Source organism: Corvus kubaryi, unplaced genomic scaffold (genome assembly GCF_017639235.1).
Source record: "Corvus kubaryi isolate FWS band 111438036 unplaced genomic scaffold, C.kubaryi_AGA036_p1.0 37334, whole genome shotgun sequence".
Classification (NCBI taxonomy): domain Eukaryota; kingdom Metazoa; phylum Chordata; class Aves; order Passeriformes; family Corvidae; genus Corvus; species Corvus kubaryi.
The window spans coordinates 5427090-5443606 of NW_024581108.1; the positions used below are offsets into that span (position 1 = coordinate 5427090).

At 38.1% G+C, this 16517-nt stretch overlaps 1 protein-coding gene across 3 annotated transcripts in view; it reads left to right on the top strand.

Annotated features, from left to right (window-relative positions):
• Positions 1-16180, top strand: part of VAV3 (vav guanine nucleotide exchange factor 3) — a 152871-nt gene extending 136691 nt beyond the window's left edge. For 2 of the 3 annotated variants that reach the window (XM_042029991.1, XM_042029992.1), the window contains 3 exons: positions 6433-6516; positions 11847-11998; positions 13702-16180. In XM_042029991.1, coding sequence (XP_041885925.1) covers positions 6433-6516; positions 11847-11998; positions 13702-13743 — 278 coding nt within the window. In that variant the 3' untranslated portion in view covers positions 13744-16180. The remainder of the gene's footprint in view (positions 1-6432; positions 6517-11846; positions 11999-13701) is intronic. The other variant, XM_042029993.1, reaches the window with a different exon arrangement.
• The last annotated feature ends 337 nt before the right edge of the window (positions 16181-16517 follow it).

The window sequence follows — 16517 nt, forward strand, 5'->3', positions numbered from 1 at the left end:
AAGGACAAGGTACTTTGAATGTCTTCATCTTCTGACATATAACCAATTACTATGGCAATGCTTTTAGCTAGGATTTTTTGAAGCTAAGCAGATTCAGATCTGCCAGGAGATTTATAAACATGTCTAGCAAGCTTGTCTTGCTGCCAAACTTAAAATCTCCCCGATATTCAGAAAATCTATTAGACATGCTGGTGAGAGATTAAACTGCATCTTGCCTAGTTTCTTAAGAGATTTGCATATGTGCAGCTACAAGTGTTAATATCTGTGACAATTTCTAATCCTTAAAAGGGGATTTAAATAAATCAGTCTTGTAGCATAGCCCTATGAAGTAGCATCTCAGTAATATGAAATAATTGTGTCAAAAAAAAAAAAAGATTTACTATATGTCATAGGTTAGCAAGCATAGTCCCGGAAGGGACGTCCTTGCTAAGGGGTGCTTACAGTTTCCTCTGGGAACTGATAGAACCTATCAGCTGGCCAGTTTGAATATGGACAATTCTCTAAGCCACATAAAGTTGTGATCACCTCTGTGATCCACATTTAAGAATAGGCAAACTCCCCCTCCAAGCTCTCTCTCGTTTCCGGCGCTGGCACAGGTGGCTGCAGGCCCCGTGTGGGGGCCAGCGGGCCCGGCCAGGCCCTGCTTGGGCCAGGCCGGGCCGGGCCACGGCCATCCTGAAGCCGATGGACCTGTTCCAGCCGTGGAACCCCCCCCCACTGCCTTGCCGTGGGCAGCCGGAGCGGCTCGGCTCTCCCCCCTCTCCACTGCGATAAGAAAAATTCAACATTCCAGCTGCAAAGCTGCAAGGCTGAGGTGAGAGTAACCCTTTTATTGCTGTGAAGAGCTGAAAACCTGAGGGAAGAGAGAGAGGAGATGCTTAAAGCTGAAATTCTGTTGTGAAGCTATGATATATCAGAGTATCCTGTTGTAATTTCATGAAGATATGGGGGGTGGAGTGTTCAACTCGTGAGCAAAAGCACCTGCGCTGAGATAGGCAGATGCTGACGCAGCTGTAATTTCATGAGAAGTTTGGACAGGGAGAGATGAACCAGATGAGGACTTTTGCTCCAAACGGGAAAGGAGAAAACCTCAGTCCGTAGAGATGCTCCCAGAGATAGTCCTAAAGATGAAGATGATGAAGACCCTTTGCTCCCAGGGAAGGAGAAGGGCCTCTGTTTTTGTTTCTGAACGGCTCAACCTTAAAATTGTACCCCAAAAAACTTCAAGAGTGGACCCTCGAAGGCAGTTGCGGGAAAAGCTGCAAGTCGGGGGAAAGGACTCACACGCAGGCAGAGAGACTCCTCTTCCTAAATGGACCGAACAATATTTGGAAGTGGGCGGCTGTCTCGTTGTGATAATGTTTTCATAGCATGAGCAAGAAGAGACTTCTCTTTCTAAATGGACTGAACAAGGTTATTATGGAAGTGGTAAACAGACTGAACATCTCAAGGGTTGTCTTTTCACATTGTCAGTGGGAGAAGGGAGGAAGGTGGGGGGAGGAGGAGAGTTCTGAAGGTGGTATAATTTTTTTTCTTCTTTTAGGTCTGTTAATAAACTTCTTTATATTCTTTCAAGTTTGGTGCCTGTTTTGCATTTCTCCTAATTCTTATCTCACAGCAGATAAACAGTAATGAGTATTTTGGACCAAACCACTACACTATATCATAATTATTTTTATGCATGTTTTTTAACATTGAATGTTTTTTAGAGTCCACTTACTAAGCTTCTGAAAGTTAATGAACTACTGTGCAATGTAAATAGCAGTTAGAAAGTTTTGAAGTTTAGAAATAAACTGAGAAGGCTTACAGTGCATGTGCCATCCTTTATTTACGCTATTACAATTTAAGTGGAAGGCAGCATGACTTTCAGGAGATGGACAGGTACAATGTTAATGATAAAACCTCTACCACATGGCTGGCCTCTGGGAAGTCTATAATGTTTCTGTCAAAGAGCAAATATTAGGTTTGCTGTTCTGCAGACAATGGCTGCATCTTGGTACTGTAACAGATAATAAGAGGAAAATAAAAATTAATGGGGATTTTAACAATATGAAGACTGCTGTGAAAGCCCAGAAAGTCCAGTCTAGGCTTTGTGATGCTGATGGTGACTTTCTTACTTTCATTTGCTGTGTTTGTTGTTTACTTGCTTGCCTCTGTTCCATAACATCTCTGTAACTTTGGAGGCTTTCTTCCTTCCCTAATTAAAGTGAAGATAATTTAGGACAAATGATTGTAAGAAATCAGTGTGTCTCTGGGCATTTCATTTACTGTCTCTACCTCCCAATTCATCTTCTTTCCATTTCTGTTCTCCTTCACTGCTTCCCAGGACTTCTGTCTGTTTTCTCCTCTCTATGCTGTACATGTCCATTCCTGGTGAATTTATCTGCCCTGTCCTTTCCTCTCCCTTTGGCTTGTGGTCTCCCCGTGCTTCTCTTTTCCTCTTGCCATCTCTTGCACTTTCCTCATCCCACGCCTCCACACAGCATTGGGGCTGGGCTTTAATTGGTGAGAGGACATGTCCTGCTTGATTTACTTTGCATTTGTTTGAGTTATTATTGACTGTGAGCAGAACCAGATTGTTTTCTTTTTTTAAATTTGGCCAGTTAGAATGTATCTGTACTGTCCACCAACTTCTTAGTCTGCAAGAGCTCAATCATTTCCTGCTTTACAGGATACAAGATTTATAGTACATCCTCATTAACTTGAGTCATCATATAAAAGAAAACATCATCTTTTACAATATCTTTTAGGCAGTATGGGGGAGAGCAAGAGAAATGACTGTGGAGGGTCTCATTTTGGTCAAGGAGGTGTGGAAGTGCCTCTGCTACAGTAACTATCAGACCTTTAATGGTACAAACTATGCTGGTGGAAACTGGGTTTTGTCTTAGACCAAACTGATCTGAAAAACCTTCAAATTCTCAAACTCCTCATGTAAAATCTAATAGATTTCCATAATTCTGCTGCTTTGTCTAGATTGGCTCTGAATGACACTTCCTTTAATGGATCGGACAGTAAAGGGTGTCCCCATGAGTGTGGTGATTTATTTGTTGTTGTTTTCTTGTTTGTTTTGTTTGTTGAACCAAAATGTCCATGATTGACAGTCCATCTGTGGGTCACTCTGCTTGGTTTTTAACCTGTCTTGTTCATTTTTACCAAATTGATATAAGAAAAGCCTAGAAAAATCTAGGCTGTGTGAACCCTGCTGGGCTGAATTTAGAAAGAATTTGGGAAACTTGAGGGTGTGGTTTAGTTTAGTAGAGGAAGCAAGTAAGTCATGTGGGGCAGCATTGGACATGGAGTTTACTTCACAACCCTCAGTGAGGACCACACAGTTGATTTTTTTTTTTTTCTCTTCCTACATAAAGCAAGTGCAAGAAAAACAGTTGTTGAAAGGAAGCCGGGCAAAGTAGCTGAAGAGGTAGAGGGGCACTTTTCCATCTTCTTTTCAGTTTTGCAGCTGCTCAGCATGGGGCTGAAGCTAGTGAATGCAATGGGCTTTGACAGTGTGAAGCTGATTTGAAGAAGGATTTGGGTTTAACACAGTATTTTTCTCTATGCTATTCACATATCTGGATTTTTTAATGAAGCCGTCTTTTGAAAAGACATCAACTTTTTTTTTATAACAGCTGATCTTTAGGGTATATAGCTGACAGAGTAAGTGGGAAAGGTATTTCCAAAAAATATTAGTTGAACCACTGCAGACTTTGACAGAGTTCTATAATTTTCTGCTGCCAAGTTCTTTCAGCTGCTGTGAAATTGAATGGCAATACCGAATTGACTTTACTTCCCAGAAAAGAATGAGAAAGGAGTATGTTAATTTTTTTGTATTTGTTATGTTTTCATTTACCCATATGGGAAAAGAAAAACAACTGGCATTTCGTTTAACTTGTAATTTCTAATATGAATCATAGTAAGTCACCTTGTAACTTGTTAAATTTTCAGGGAATTTGACTCTTGCTTCAGCATCTACTTGATTTTTAGAATATTTTTTTAGAATAAAAATCTCTATTTTAGTGGTATAGTTATTTTGCCTTTCCAATTTTTGGCTTCACATTTGGATTAGAAATGTGATTTTCAGTCTCCTGGCCTTGCAGAAGTCACCCATGTTGTTCTGGTATTCATTGTACACTTTTAATGTGGTTGTAAAAGCTGTCAGACATTTACTTTTGTCAACACAGAAATTCAAGTTAATTGGGAAGGTTTTTTGGGAAATGGTATGTATTCTTAATTTTTCAGTCTTAGGCTTTTCTAGACACACACACACTATGATCAAATTTTGTTTTGCTACAGAGAAAAATATAATTCTTACATTAGATTACAGGAATGATCAGCCAGTAAATGAAATAAAGGCAAAAAGGGAGGAAAAGTGGACATTACTCTCTGGAATAGAATAATGGCACTGTATTCTGATTTGCTGATGCAGAGCACAATCATACTGAGAAATTTGAATCTTTATGAAATCTAGATTTTAAAGTAACCTAATTCATGAAGCCAAGTACTACTTGAGTGATGTTTTACTTTGTTAACTGGGAGTAGGTATATTAACTAGTTAGGTCATCTTACTGCTTAATGCGTTAACTGTGTAAAGGTATCTGTTAGTAAAGTAAAACAGAGCAAGCATCATCCCAACCCTTAAGGAATCAAAAGAATTCAGCCTTTCTGCTTAAAAGCCAACACCAACCCCCTATCATCAAAACAGACCAGTTATCTGTAGAAACCTAGTAGGATTTCCTTGCCCACATAGGTTTACTTGTCCAGAATTTGACACATAAAACCAAACTTCCAGCTGTATCAGAGGGAAAAATTAGGATAAAAATCTGCTCAGTTAAGGACCAGCCACCCACCATATAGCACCTAACCTGGCTGTGTTCTGTGTGCTGCTGTTCCACGCTGCCATTGTGCTTCTGTACAAATAGAGGCGAGTATTTGCCTCTAAGAATGCTCTTAAGTCAAGTGGCCCTTTTGGTTTGTGTAGCACAATTCCCCTCAGAGCTGTCACTTGGGGTTACTGTCTCCAGTATAAAGGGGCCCCTCAGGTAACCTCATGCATCCCATAGTACATTTAGTGTTAGAGGTGGAGAAAGGATCATCATTGTGAAGGATCAGAAGGGAGTTTCCAGAGTGCAAGAGGCCCTGGAGTGTGGTTTTTTGTCCTAAGAAACACTAACCTAAAGTGCTGTTGGTTTGTGTTGTGGGACTTCTGTGGTTTGTTTTTTTTTTTATTTAAATCCATAGTTTGAAAGTTAAAATACAGTATCAGTCCTACTTTATCTATGCTTGTAGTTTCCTTGTCACAAATGTATCCATTGTCATCCGGGTAAGATGCACAAAACTGTATCTTTACCTCCACCATGAATTCTTGCATAAAATCGTTCTAGTCACCATTCCTGCAAATAGCCATTTTGAAGCAAAATTACTGTGTTTCATGTGTAGCCACAAGAATAAATTCAGAGAAGTAGCTGTAAGTGATAAATATAACCCTGCTATTTTTTGAAGGAAAACTCTTGTTCAGTAATTACATATATTATTAGCTATAATTTAGAAGCTACATTATCATTTATCCAGTTGAGATGAATGTACCTTTCCAAATCATGGCTGGGAGCAAAGATCCCAACTTTATTAGACATGCACACTATATATCCTTATTGCCTCTTCAAAAGAGATCAATAAACTGTAGCTTCACTTGAAGCCATTCTAGTTCACTTCATCTAAATTTTGCATTTAAAAGTACATTGCCCCTATTTTGGTGACAATAGAGCAAGTACACCTGTGGCTTTCACCCAAGGAAGATGCTATAGGGACTTAGGAAGATATGTTGGTTCTGCCTAGGCCAAGCTTAGGCATTGTTTGCTTGCTCGAGGGGTTTTTTGCAAGTTGGGGAAACGGCAAATGTGAGCAGTACTGTTTGGGCCTTAGAGGATGTAGTTTAGCTGTGGAATTCCTATTGATGTTAATGATTAACAGGGCAAAATGCATACTTTTTTTCCATGTCATAATATGTGACTCCAGTTCAACTTAGACTATTTCCTAATTAAGGGCATGTGACTAGTCTTGCTGGGCTCAAGAGGATTTATGTATGCATGAGTTCTTGCTTTTGTAATGGTAAGAAGTGGGGCACACAAAGAATTAAAAAAACTTGTGTTAAATCCGAAAATATTTGCAAGAGTCTGCGCTTACGATTTGCTTCTCTGAAACCCTAAATGGGTGACTTCTTCCTACTTTACTCTTTGAAAAATGCAACTGTTAAAATTTAAATCAGAGATCCAAATTTTCTGGTTATTACAGTCAATTTCCTTGCAGACATCCTTAGTAGGGAACCTTAGTTTCCTTATTATCAATGAATTATATAGTTAAAAAACTATTATTTAAATCTTATGCCAATATTTCAATGTTGTTTTGCTTTTCTCTTTTTCTCTTTTTTTTTCCTCTAAGCCCCTTCTTTGTTCTGTGGGTTTTCTTTTGTAACTCCTCCAGACTACAGCTTTGTTCCCCCTTCCTCCACTCCTTTCTGGTCAGGTACTGCTTTTACTGCTTTTATATTTCTTCTACATTTGCTTCTGTTGTTTGTGTGGAGCAAGTGAGGGAAGGGACGAATCATTAGATTGAGATACTTCCGCTCTTCTCTGACTCCAAAACCAGTTATTACATGTTATTCTTGGAGTGTAACAAAATCAAACTCTTAAACTTTTGAATTGTTACTGCTTATTGCAATAAGCAGTTTGAATAGGGGTTGCAAAGCTCAATAGTTGCAGCAGATTCCATCAGTGACCACTTCACTGTTAATTTGCCATGCAGTTGACATCTATGAGCTATACATTTTTAATGTATTTGTTCAAATGCACAAACATGAAAATCTCACTGCTTGTTGGTAAATAATATATTCGTCCCATCCCTGCAGCAAACCATACTGCAGTAGCATCTTAGAATATAGTAGGGTTTTTTGTAGAGAATGCTTTCTTTAAATTCTGCATTAACATTTTTAATTAATTTTGCCCATCTGTTTTCTAAATATTGTTTTCTTTATTTCCATTTAACCATCTCTGGCTTTAATAGATGCAATAATTTCAAACTAAGAGACTGCATAAAAATGCTAAAAGTATTACCATTGGCAGCCTCAATTAGTGCATCAGTATGGGTATGACTTGCTCTGATCTGTAAGATCTGGTCTTCAAAGAGGTGAACTGCACCACTGGACAGCTGAAGAAGAATTTTGCCAGTAGAAAGGTGAATGTCTTTGAGGAGTACATGGAAGGAGCTGCTGATGTGGAGAACGCAGCATTTGCTCACGTTACACTGGCCTACCTTTGTGTACAGGGGGTGGAGGACACTGCCTGGGTTGTGCACTTCAGGATTGGGGCTGGCTTTTGCACTAGGGAAGGGAGGTGTCCAGCATGCACAAATGCAGATGTAGTTATCAAGATCTCAGTGGGCAGTATGTTTTACACCGGCCCCACAGAAGCTGTTCAAATTATTTAGTGCTCTGAGAAGGATTCTTGAGGCTTTCCGTAGTTTATTGAGGGGGAAAAGGACGTAGATGGCAGGTCAGTAGTAGAATGGTTACAGTGCTTACTTGTGCTGAGAGCATCTCTGATGACCCCTCTCTTGATTCACCCCAGGGATTTCAATCTCCATCTATTAGACTGCACTTGGATGTTTTGCCCCTCAGTTGTTTCTTCCATTTCTATGCCCTTTACATACAGATATTTTTGGGGCAGATACTTTTGCTTTTCAGTAATCACAATAACGACTGAGAATCTGAGCTAGAAGGTGTTCTTCCAGTTGACATTTGCTTTTATAGAGGGACACAGCTGTAGAAAAGATGAGTAGAAAGCCATTTTGGTGTAGCTGTTTGCCCTGCGGTCATGATGCTCGCTGGACGCTCTGAAGCACTCACCTGATTTGAAACAACATGGAGGAGTTAAGTTGTAGCCCTTTGTTCAAGGTAAACCCTGTGAGCTTTTGTCCTTTTGGGCAAGGATAGGAGATGACATCTTGCATTCAACTGCCCAGTTGAGTCTAAATTCTGTTCTTACTGAAACTGGTATCTGTTCCATGAGGACAAAATTATGCAGTGGCCTAAGGTGAGAGAACAGCAATCAACACTCAGTTACTTTAAGCCTACTACACATTCCCACATATTCCCATATGTGGTTTCAACAAATTATAATTACATTCCTTTTTTCCACATGAAAAACTGCTGTATCAGAAAATTCAGTAATAACTATAATAATAGGTACAGATTCAATGTCTTGCATATCACAATATGCCAGGTTAAGTATTTTGTTACAAAATATTAAAGGAAATTATTGATCTGCACTTCTTAGTTAAGCTTATCTACCTGTTATATTCTGATTGCTAAGCTATGTTGCTTCATATGCTTGTAGTTAAACCTTTTTAAAAATAGCCAAATAATTTGCCTATATTAAAAGAACAAATACGTATTTCATGATATTACAAGTGTTTTTTTCAAAAGTATCTTTGGAGCTGGCTTAGTTCTGCTGATATGGAAGTTGGTAACACAGGAGAACAAACTACTGAGCACTACTGAAGGTGCTGCCTGTGCCTGGATAGCAGAACTGAGGTTTGGTGAAACAGTACATGTACAAATAAATGTACACGGCTTCAAGAAGCATGGAAACTAATACACAGGAGCAACCCTCAGGGCATATGGCTGCAGATTTATGAGGAGGCCAGAGCACAAGGAGAGAGAAACAGCTACTCACAGCTTTAATAATAGTACATTGACCTTCATGGAATTTAAGCATGTGAGCTAGACCAGCCTGCTGTGATCTCTGTTGTTTGCGCCTAGATGCTTCATCAGGCTCAAACTAGTATTAAAATTCATTTGCAGCACATCTACTTCACTGTTAATGTCCAACATACTCCAGTGTAAATCAAAGCCAATTATAGTTCCCAGTAGTCATCATCTTCTGTTTGCAGAAGGAAAAGTCAGATTAAGTAAAAGCATCTTTTTCTCATTCACACATGTACTTTTTATTTACCTCCTTTGGATTTCTCACTCTGTTTCCAGTTAGTTCTCTGAGAATCTCCCTCCTAATACACAAGGCTTATTTATTACTGCTTTCTCAACAGCTTATTTTCTTTTTTATCACTTTCTCTTCTCCCCCTCTTTAATTTCTCATTCACATTCATTCACCTGTTGGGCCCTCAGTTTCCATCGATCTCTGCTGTTAATCCCATTGTCTCCCTGCATTTTTCCTGTAGCTGTCCTCCTCCTGCCCTTCACTCAGCATTCCTTCTCTCTCCCATCTGTACAGAGGTCCTTTCCATGTGTTGTCTTCCCTCAAGTTTTACTTATCCTGGGACAGGGCTGATAGTCTCTACTCAAGTTGTTTTTGTGACTGTGTCAGCAGAGAGATACAGTTAATATTTTTTTCCAAAATTAGCACTGTCATTTCCCTGTATTCCATCACTCATCTGACTTCCTTTTATGTATTTCCTATTGTGAACTTCACTTTTATTTGACAGTATGGATCTTGGGTTCTAAATTAATCTAAATTCTGCTACTTTCTGCCTCAAGACTTTTGAAGATATATGGTTTTGATTTCTCTTATTTTTCTCCTTTTCCTCTCTGCTTTGTGACTTGAAAAAGAGTTAGAAGTCCTCCTTTCCCCCAGGTGTGCTCCTCTTTCTTCTCTAATTTTCCTTGCTATTTTCCTTCTTTATTGTTCCTCTATGCATTTCTTCCCTTCTTAGTTATTTTCTTCCCCATTTTCCAAAATGTGTTCGTCTTTGCTTCCTGTAATCTTTTTCCTTGCCCCTTTATCTTTTTTCTAGAACCTGAAATTATACCCTGCTCCTGCTCCCCAGAATCACTCTTCCATCCTGCAATGCTTCTCCAAATCTGCCAGTGATATTGCTGCACACCTGGGAATGGTTACTGACCCTACAATCAATAACTGCCCTTTTTTTTTTTTTCTTTCTCCAAAACAATTGCTGCCCATGATGTGCTCTTTCCCTGTAAAATTGATTACTGCAATGCTGAAAAGGTATAGGACATTACATTCATGTCAGGATCTAAACAAGTAGCATCTATATCTGACTTGCTAAGGGGGTAAAAAAAGCATGTTTGAACTTTAATGTGCTTAATATATCACCTAAATTTTTGCAACATCAATATAAGCAATGAATTTAGAGGTTGATTCTCTGTTATATGGCATCCTTTACATAATTTATCAAGTGTCTGATGAGCGTACTCTACATAAGCCGTCAGGAATGTTGGACTAAACTTTAGTGACGTGATAGAAAATAGGGCATAATCTGTTGTCAAAACTATTTTTTAGGCATTCAATTTTTATGATATATCTAATAATATTTTAAACATACTGTTCCTTGTTATTTTAAATTAAATTGTGTGTATTTTCTCTTTAAGATCTGAACATACATTGATTTGCAGATATTTAATACTGTTATGTATCTGTGGTCCAGTGGGGTCAGAAGAAAACTTAGATGCAAGCAGAGCTGAACTGTTTAGATTTCCCAGCTCATTTGCCATGTTTTGGGTTTCTGATTTAAATTAAAGGCAACTAGCTATGAGTTCTTAGTATTACATTGTTGAGAGCATTGCTAAACTAGAATCTTAATGGCATTTCCTAATGAAGATTGGGCATTTCTAAGAAATTTGGAAGGGTTCTGAGGAGAGAGATGATTCTAGGTACATTATACCAAGTCATCCATCATGATCATATGAATTCTTCTGAAATCTTTTCAGTAGAAAGCTTACCTGGGCTCATGAACTCCTTTTACAGTAATTTACATGGGAAAAAGTTGCATTCATGGAAAAAAAAGCTAAAAAATGCCTTGACCAAATAATCTTACTACAAAATGCCATAGAGTAGTGGCTGTTCTTTCTAAAGTGTTCAAGTCAAAGGTCTTGTATCTGCTAGGCCATGCCCACTCTCCTCTCATTGTCCTCACATTGGAATCTTTGAGGGTTTCTTTTGAACGTTTAGACATTCTACATCAGCGCTGGACACATAATTTCCTATAAAACTGTTTGGAAAGAGGGGTTGGTTTTTGAAGTGAGGCTTTTTGCACCTTTGCTTTTTAAAAATTCTTAACAGCTTTTTTTTTGTTTAAAATGTCTGGGCTTTACATTGGCAAAATTCTTCGATATTGATGTACCTTAAAACTTAAAAGTATTAATTTCACTGAACCTTAATTTTGTAGAACAAATTCATTGGTGATTTACAGAAAAAAAAACTCCTGAAAAGAATAGATTTACATCAGTCAATATTAATGCAGATTGTGGCAAATGATCCGTGGACACTTCCTGTAGAAAGTCTGTGCCTTTTTGCTCATGCTGATGTTAGCTTCCAGTTTTAAGTGCATTAATATTTAACTTGGGAGTTGTTTTTTGAAAGAACAGCACCTTATTCTGTTTGTTTTGCTTCATTAGAGGTCTAAAGTTAAATCAACTGTAAATGCTAATAATTCTTTTGGAAAGAAATTAGTGACCTGTAAAATATGTTGATGCATATAACTGGCAGCGAGTTTTATTATGAAGCACAAGTATAAAATAATTGCAAATGTATTTTAGAATCTCAGGGTGGGGAATATTTTATTTATGGCTCATCTAGTTTGATTTTTTTTCTAAAAATAAAGAGGACTATTCAAAAAACAACAAAAAATCCCTTCAACTTTTACACCGTTTGCCTGTATTTAAATCTTCTTGATCTCTGTAGTGCAGATGTTTTGCATAAAATGAATGCCAGTGTATGTTGCTGTGGAATCCTTGTTTTATATTTTACAGTATTTCTATTTACAGTAGTTTGGTAGCCCTCATTTAACCAACCTTAATATCACCACCATCTGCTTCCTTTCAGTGCTAAGCCCGAAGGTGATAGGCATTGCCATAGCCAGGTATGACTTCTGTGCACGAGACATGCGAGAACTGTCCTTGTTGAAAGGGGATGTTGTCAAAATTTATACCAAGATGAGTGCCAATGGCTGGTGGAGAGGTGAAGTAAATGGAAGGGTAAGGCTATTTTTTTTTCTTTTCCTGTGTCTCATTTCTGCCTTCACTAACAGTGATTTTTTCACATAATGGAACATGTTCTCATATTTGTTGCATAGGAGCCAGGCAGAACTCTAGCGAGGTGGCTTTCCCAGCACCTAAATTATTAGTTATTTAATGTGACCTACCAGGCTGAATATTTGGGCAAGCTTATATGTTTGGAAAATAACCAGGATTAATAGCACTGCTACAGTTGACCTTTCTTGAACTGTTTTGCAGACAGATATTTGGGGTCAGGTTCCTGGTGCTGTGGAACTCTGTTTAGCACTTTACCACAGAAAGATTTTCCACATCTTTCTGCCAGACTACAATGCAATGGAATCAAACACTCTTTTTATAGGAGGTTGCTTCTTTGATGTCTACAAATGTGGCCCATATGAAGTGACATATTTAGCAGGGATTTTTATGAACTCACTTAACATTCTGCTCTGAGACTTGGAAGTGAACTTTCAGTTTTGACCTATAAAGGGTTTACTGTTTCAATCTTAGTTTACTGCCTTTTAATGCAGATTAGTCAGAAACATTTGAGGCTGCTGTTTCCATGTCTAAAGTGGCGAGATGCAGGGTCAAGGAATGTGAGGTGGAAGAATGTAGATTTGTCTGGAAGCTGGAAATGATAGTTGCAAGTCCAGTTGAAGTGCATGTCCAGACTTACTGCTTTATGTGGAGAACCTTTTTTATTGTGTACATGAGCTTGGTTATGTTAAAGTTATATGGTTAAAGCTTATTAAATAGTAGTCAATTAGACCAGAAGAAAATAGGGAAGCAGAAGAAATAGCCATTATGCTGTATACATTTTACATGTGAAGAGAGCTGAACAACTCATTGTAATGCAGCTGCCCACATTCTAAAGGATGCCCTGTTACATGCTGGCATTCCTTGGTGGCTTTCATAGCCTGGACTTGACATTACAGACTCAGCCTCTGGAGGTATTTTGGCAAGATAGTCTAAAACAAAATTTCTGCAGTTACCCCTTCTAGTCATGCTCTAGGTTTGTTCTTGAGTTCTTTCATGAATGTTAAATTGACTTTAGTTATAAAGAAGTCTGAAAAAACCGAAAGCAAATACATAAAGTAAGAAATACATGACATTGTATCACTGTATATCTTACATTATACTTATTTGGCACATCGTTAATTTCAGAATGTAGGTAACTTTATAACTTCTGAAGTGTAGGACACTAGACTCTGCTGTCTAGTTCTGTCATATGTAACACCTGTTTTGGTGGCAGTGGAATTCAACTCCATGTAAAGCAATCAGACCAGTCACTGTTTTCTTTACAAGAGGATTCCCTGGACCCTGACTGGAGCCTGTTAAAAGTTTAACTCCTCATTCAAAAAATAGCAGCATCCTGCCTGTAGTAAAACTACTTCCACTCCTGGCATTTTTTCTGAATTTTTAGACTTCCAATCTGTGCAAATGTGTTTTAGATTTTTGGAGGAGGAAGTGACATAGAAGGTGTTCGTCTCCAAATTGTCATATCTGCAAGTTATTATCTTCTTAAGGGTACTTACCCTCACTGTGTCAGGTCAGCCAAGTTTATCTTTGTAATCTTATTAATATATTTACTGAACAGACCCATCCTTGTTGTGCCTAGTGCAGCCATTAAAAAAAAAACCCTGTGCATCTCATGTATTATTTTGTTCTGCTTTTCCCCTTTTTAGGTGGGCTGGTTTCCATCAACTTATGTTGAAGAGGACGAATGAATTAAAAACTATCCTCTGCTGACCAGCAGTTTCAGGGATTGTAAAAATTTATATCTTCAATGTGTTACTGGTCTTGTTAAGTATTTAAACAGCAACATTTTTGTCTGTCTGAACCTTCGAGTTTTAGTGTTGGGATTTATACAGAAGTTTGGGCTGACAGATATTACCTTACCCAGAGCTGTGCAAGAAACAAGCTGCCAGTTTGCCGTCAGGGGGGATCAGTACCAAGTCCAACCCTCACCTTCCCAGAAGATCTCTGGAAAACAAAATTCTTTGTTCCTTTTCATTTCACCCTGTACTACACCATGAGTACTAGCAATGGCTGAATATTTAATGTTTTCTAGCTAACATCTGTGGTGGTACAAGGACATGAAGGCTTATTATTCCTTATCGCTGCATGCAGCAAACAGATTTCAATCATTCCAGTGGGCATAAAGTAGGGTTGTTTTGAGACATCAAACTACTTCACATATCAATTTACAAACCCTTTTACACCCTTAAAAACATTCTGAAGGAAATACATAGTAAATATGAGTAGTATTCATGCATACAGAATTACTTAATTAGCTACTTTGAGGTCCTGCCCAAATCTTCTGACAATCTGTTTAAAGACATTCTAAAAAGGTGTAGTGATGTGTATTGTTTTAAAAAACATCCACAGAGTGGAATTGTGTGATCCTTTTATTGTCATCTCAAGCCTTTTTATGTGAGTTTTTTTCATTTAAGCAGCTGACAATAGAAGTGCAACTGGAGGATAGTCATGACAAGATGAGTTGAAAGTTTTCAGCAATGACATTAGATAAATACTGCAGACCTATTCTGTAGGAGAAAATACTAATGCAAGATGATGTCATTTCTCAAGAACAAAAGTGTTTATCTTTACCTCTTGATTGATCCAGATGAACTTTGATGCTTTCAACTCAAAACTGTGTTTTCCTAGTTAGACAGTTTCTGTCACCTTTTGTGAATGCAAATAGAACTTACAAACTTCTTTCTGCCCTTTCCGTTCCTGTTTCCTGGGATGTTAATGGCAGTTCAGTGAGGGAGTTGTCTTGTTGCAGTGTTCTGAACATCCCCAAGGAAAAATGTGTCTAGGTTAGCCAGGCTGAAAGATCAGGCCTTGTAAAATGGTGTCCACTGCTTGGTGAGGCAGTGTTTTAATGCAATTATAGAGGGGCAGAAATGTAGTTATAAGCTAAAATAAATGTGGCTGATGTCTTCAGATGTGCAGTCTTGAATATTTAAGTAATGTCAAGCCTAGCTTGAAAGAAAATCAAGCTCTTAAATGAAGTTAATTCATCCTGTCCTACAATCCTCTCTGTTGCTTTTGCCTGTCCTGTTTTTCTGTTGGCGTCTTGCCATTAGTGTGCACGGACACTGCACAATTTAACACTGCAGTGTTTTCCTAGGCTACAGGCAACATAATCTCCACTACTTGTCCACAGTGCAGAATCTACTAGTACATATTTGGGTTTCTCTTTGGCTGCCTCCAGGAATCTTTGCTTCTTTCTGGCCTTTCCTGGCCATCAAGAAGAATCAAGCACAACACAGAGAATTCACAAAGATCCCCTTCATCTCTGCAACTGTCTTACCCATCTGCTACACCTGGCACGGAGTGTGTGACCAGGGGAAAGAGAGGAGCTTCTCATTAGAAACTTGACTTGAGAGATTCAGCCTTGCAGATGAAATTCTGCCAATGCTCTAACTTCTCAAGGATTTACCTCAAAATTATGTAAACTGTGATTGTGTTGAGTACATTACTTGATGGAATAATTGAGAGCATTTGTAAATATGTAGATGATGCATAAAAATTTTGTAAATGATGTGTACAGCAGTGTAGAGTATACAGTCTTTGATCATGTTTTGCCATGCTGTTTGATTGTCTATTGTGAGCTTAATCCTATATTCCTTAAGTAGACAAAGATGATTCTTTTCCAGTTTTGCCTGCTTAAGGAGTAGAGGAATAGGCTCTAGGTCTTTGAAGTGTTTAGTGCTTTACTGTCATATAGTTCTGAGAAGAGGCAGTTAAATTCAGTATGAGTTGAAAAATGTCTCAGTCATTTTTAACAGCTTGGGTTTAGAATCATTTTGAGTATTCTCTCCATCCTAAAAATGTTGTAAAGCTTTTAAGCAGTTCCTGAGTCCACTAGTCATCCTTTGTGAAGAATGAAAGCCATAGGTAAACTTCACTTTTGTGGCATAAATCTACATATCATTGTCTGTTTTTAATGCCCTGTATTGATTGAGTTAATGCTGCATCTTAAACTATATTTTGAGTACCAAAGACTTCCTAAATATTCTGGAGTGTCTCTTTCATGTGCTGCTTTTGCCTGTATGGAGTTCTTTTTTGTCATGCAATAATGGAGTCACAGTACTTTAATTTGTACTATTTTGTAAATATGTTAAATATAATAAACTGGTTAATTTTTTTGTTTAATGGTATGTGTCAAGATGCGTAATTTGCTACTGTGAAGGTTGTGCTTAATTTGTCTCACCACCTTCTCATTGTGAGAAGTTGATAATGTTCCGTTTTGGTTTCCAGGATTTATATAATCCTTATTTAGCTGTAAAACTGAGCTGTCAGTGTAAGTGGCATAGTATAGCTTACCTTGAGAACTTTTTATTGTCAGGATAATTTGTCTTGTGCAGCATCCAGGAAGATGGTGAGGTTTGTTTTGTTTTGTGATTTTAGGTTTTTTTTTTAAATTTATTATTATATTTTTAGCTGTAGAGAATCAGTCATATACTATTGATTTTTGTCTGTCAAAGATGAT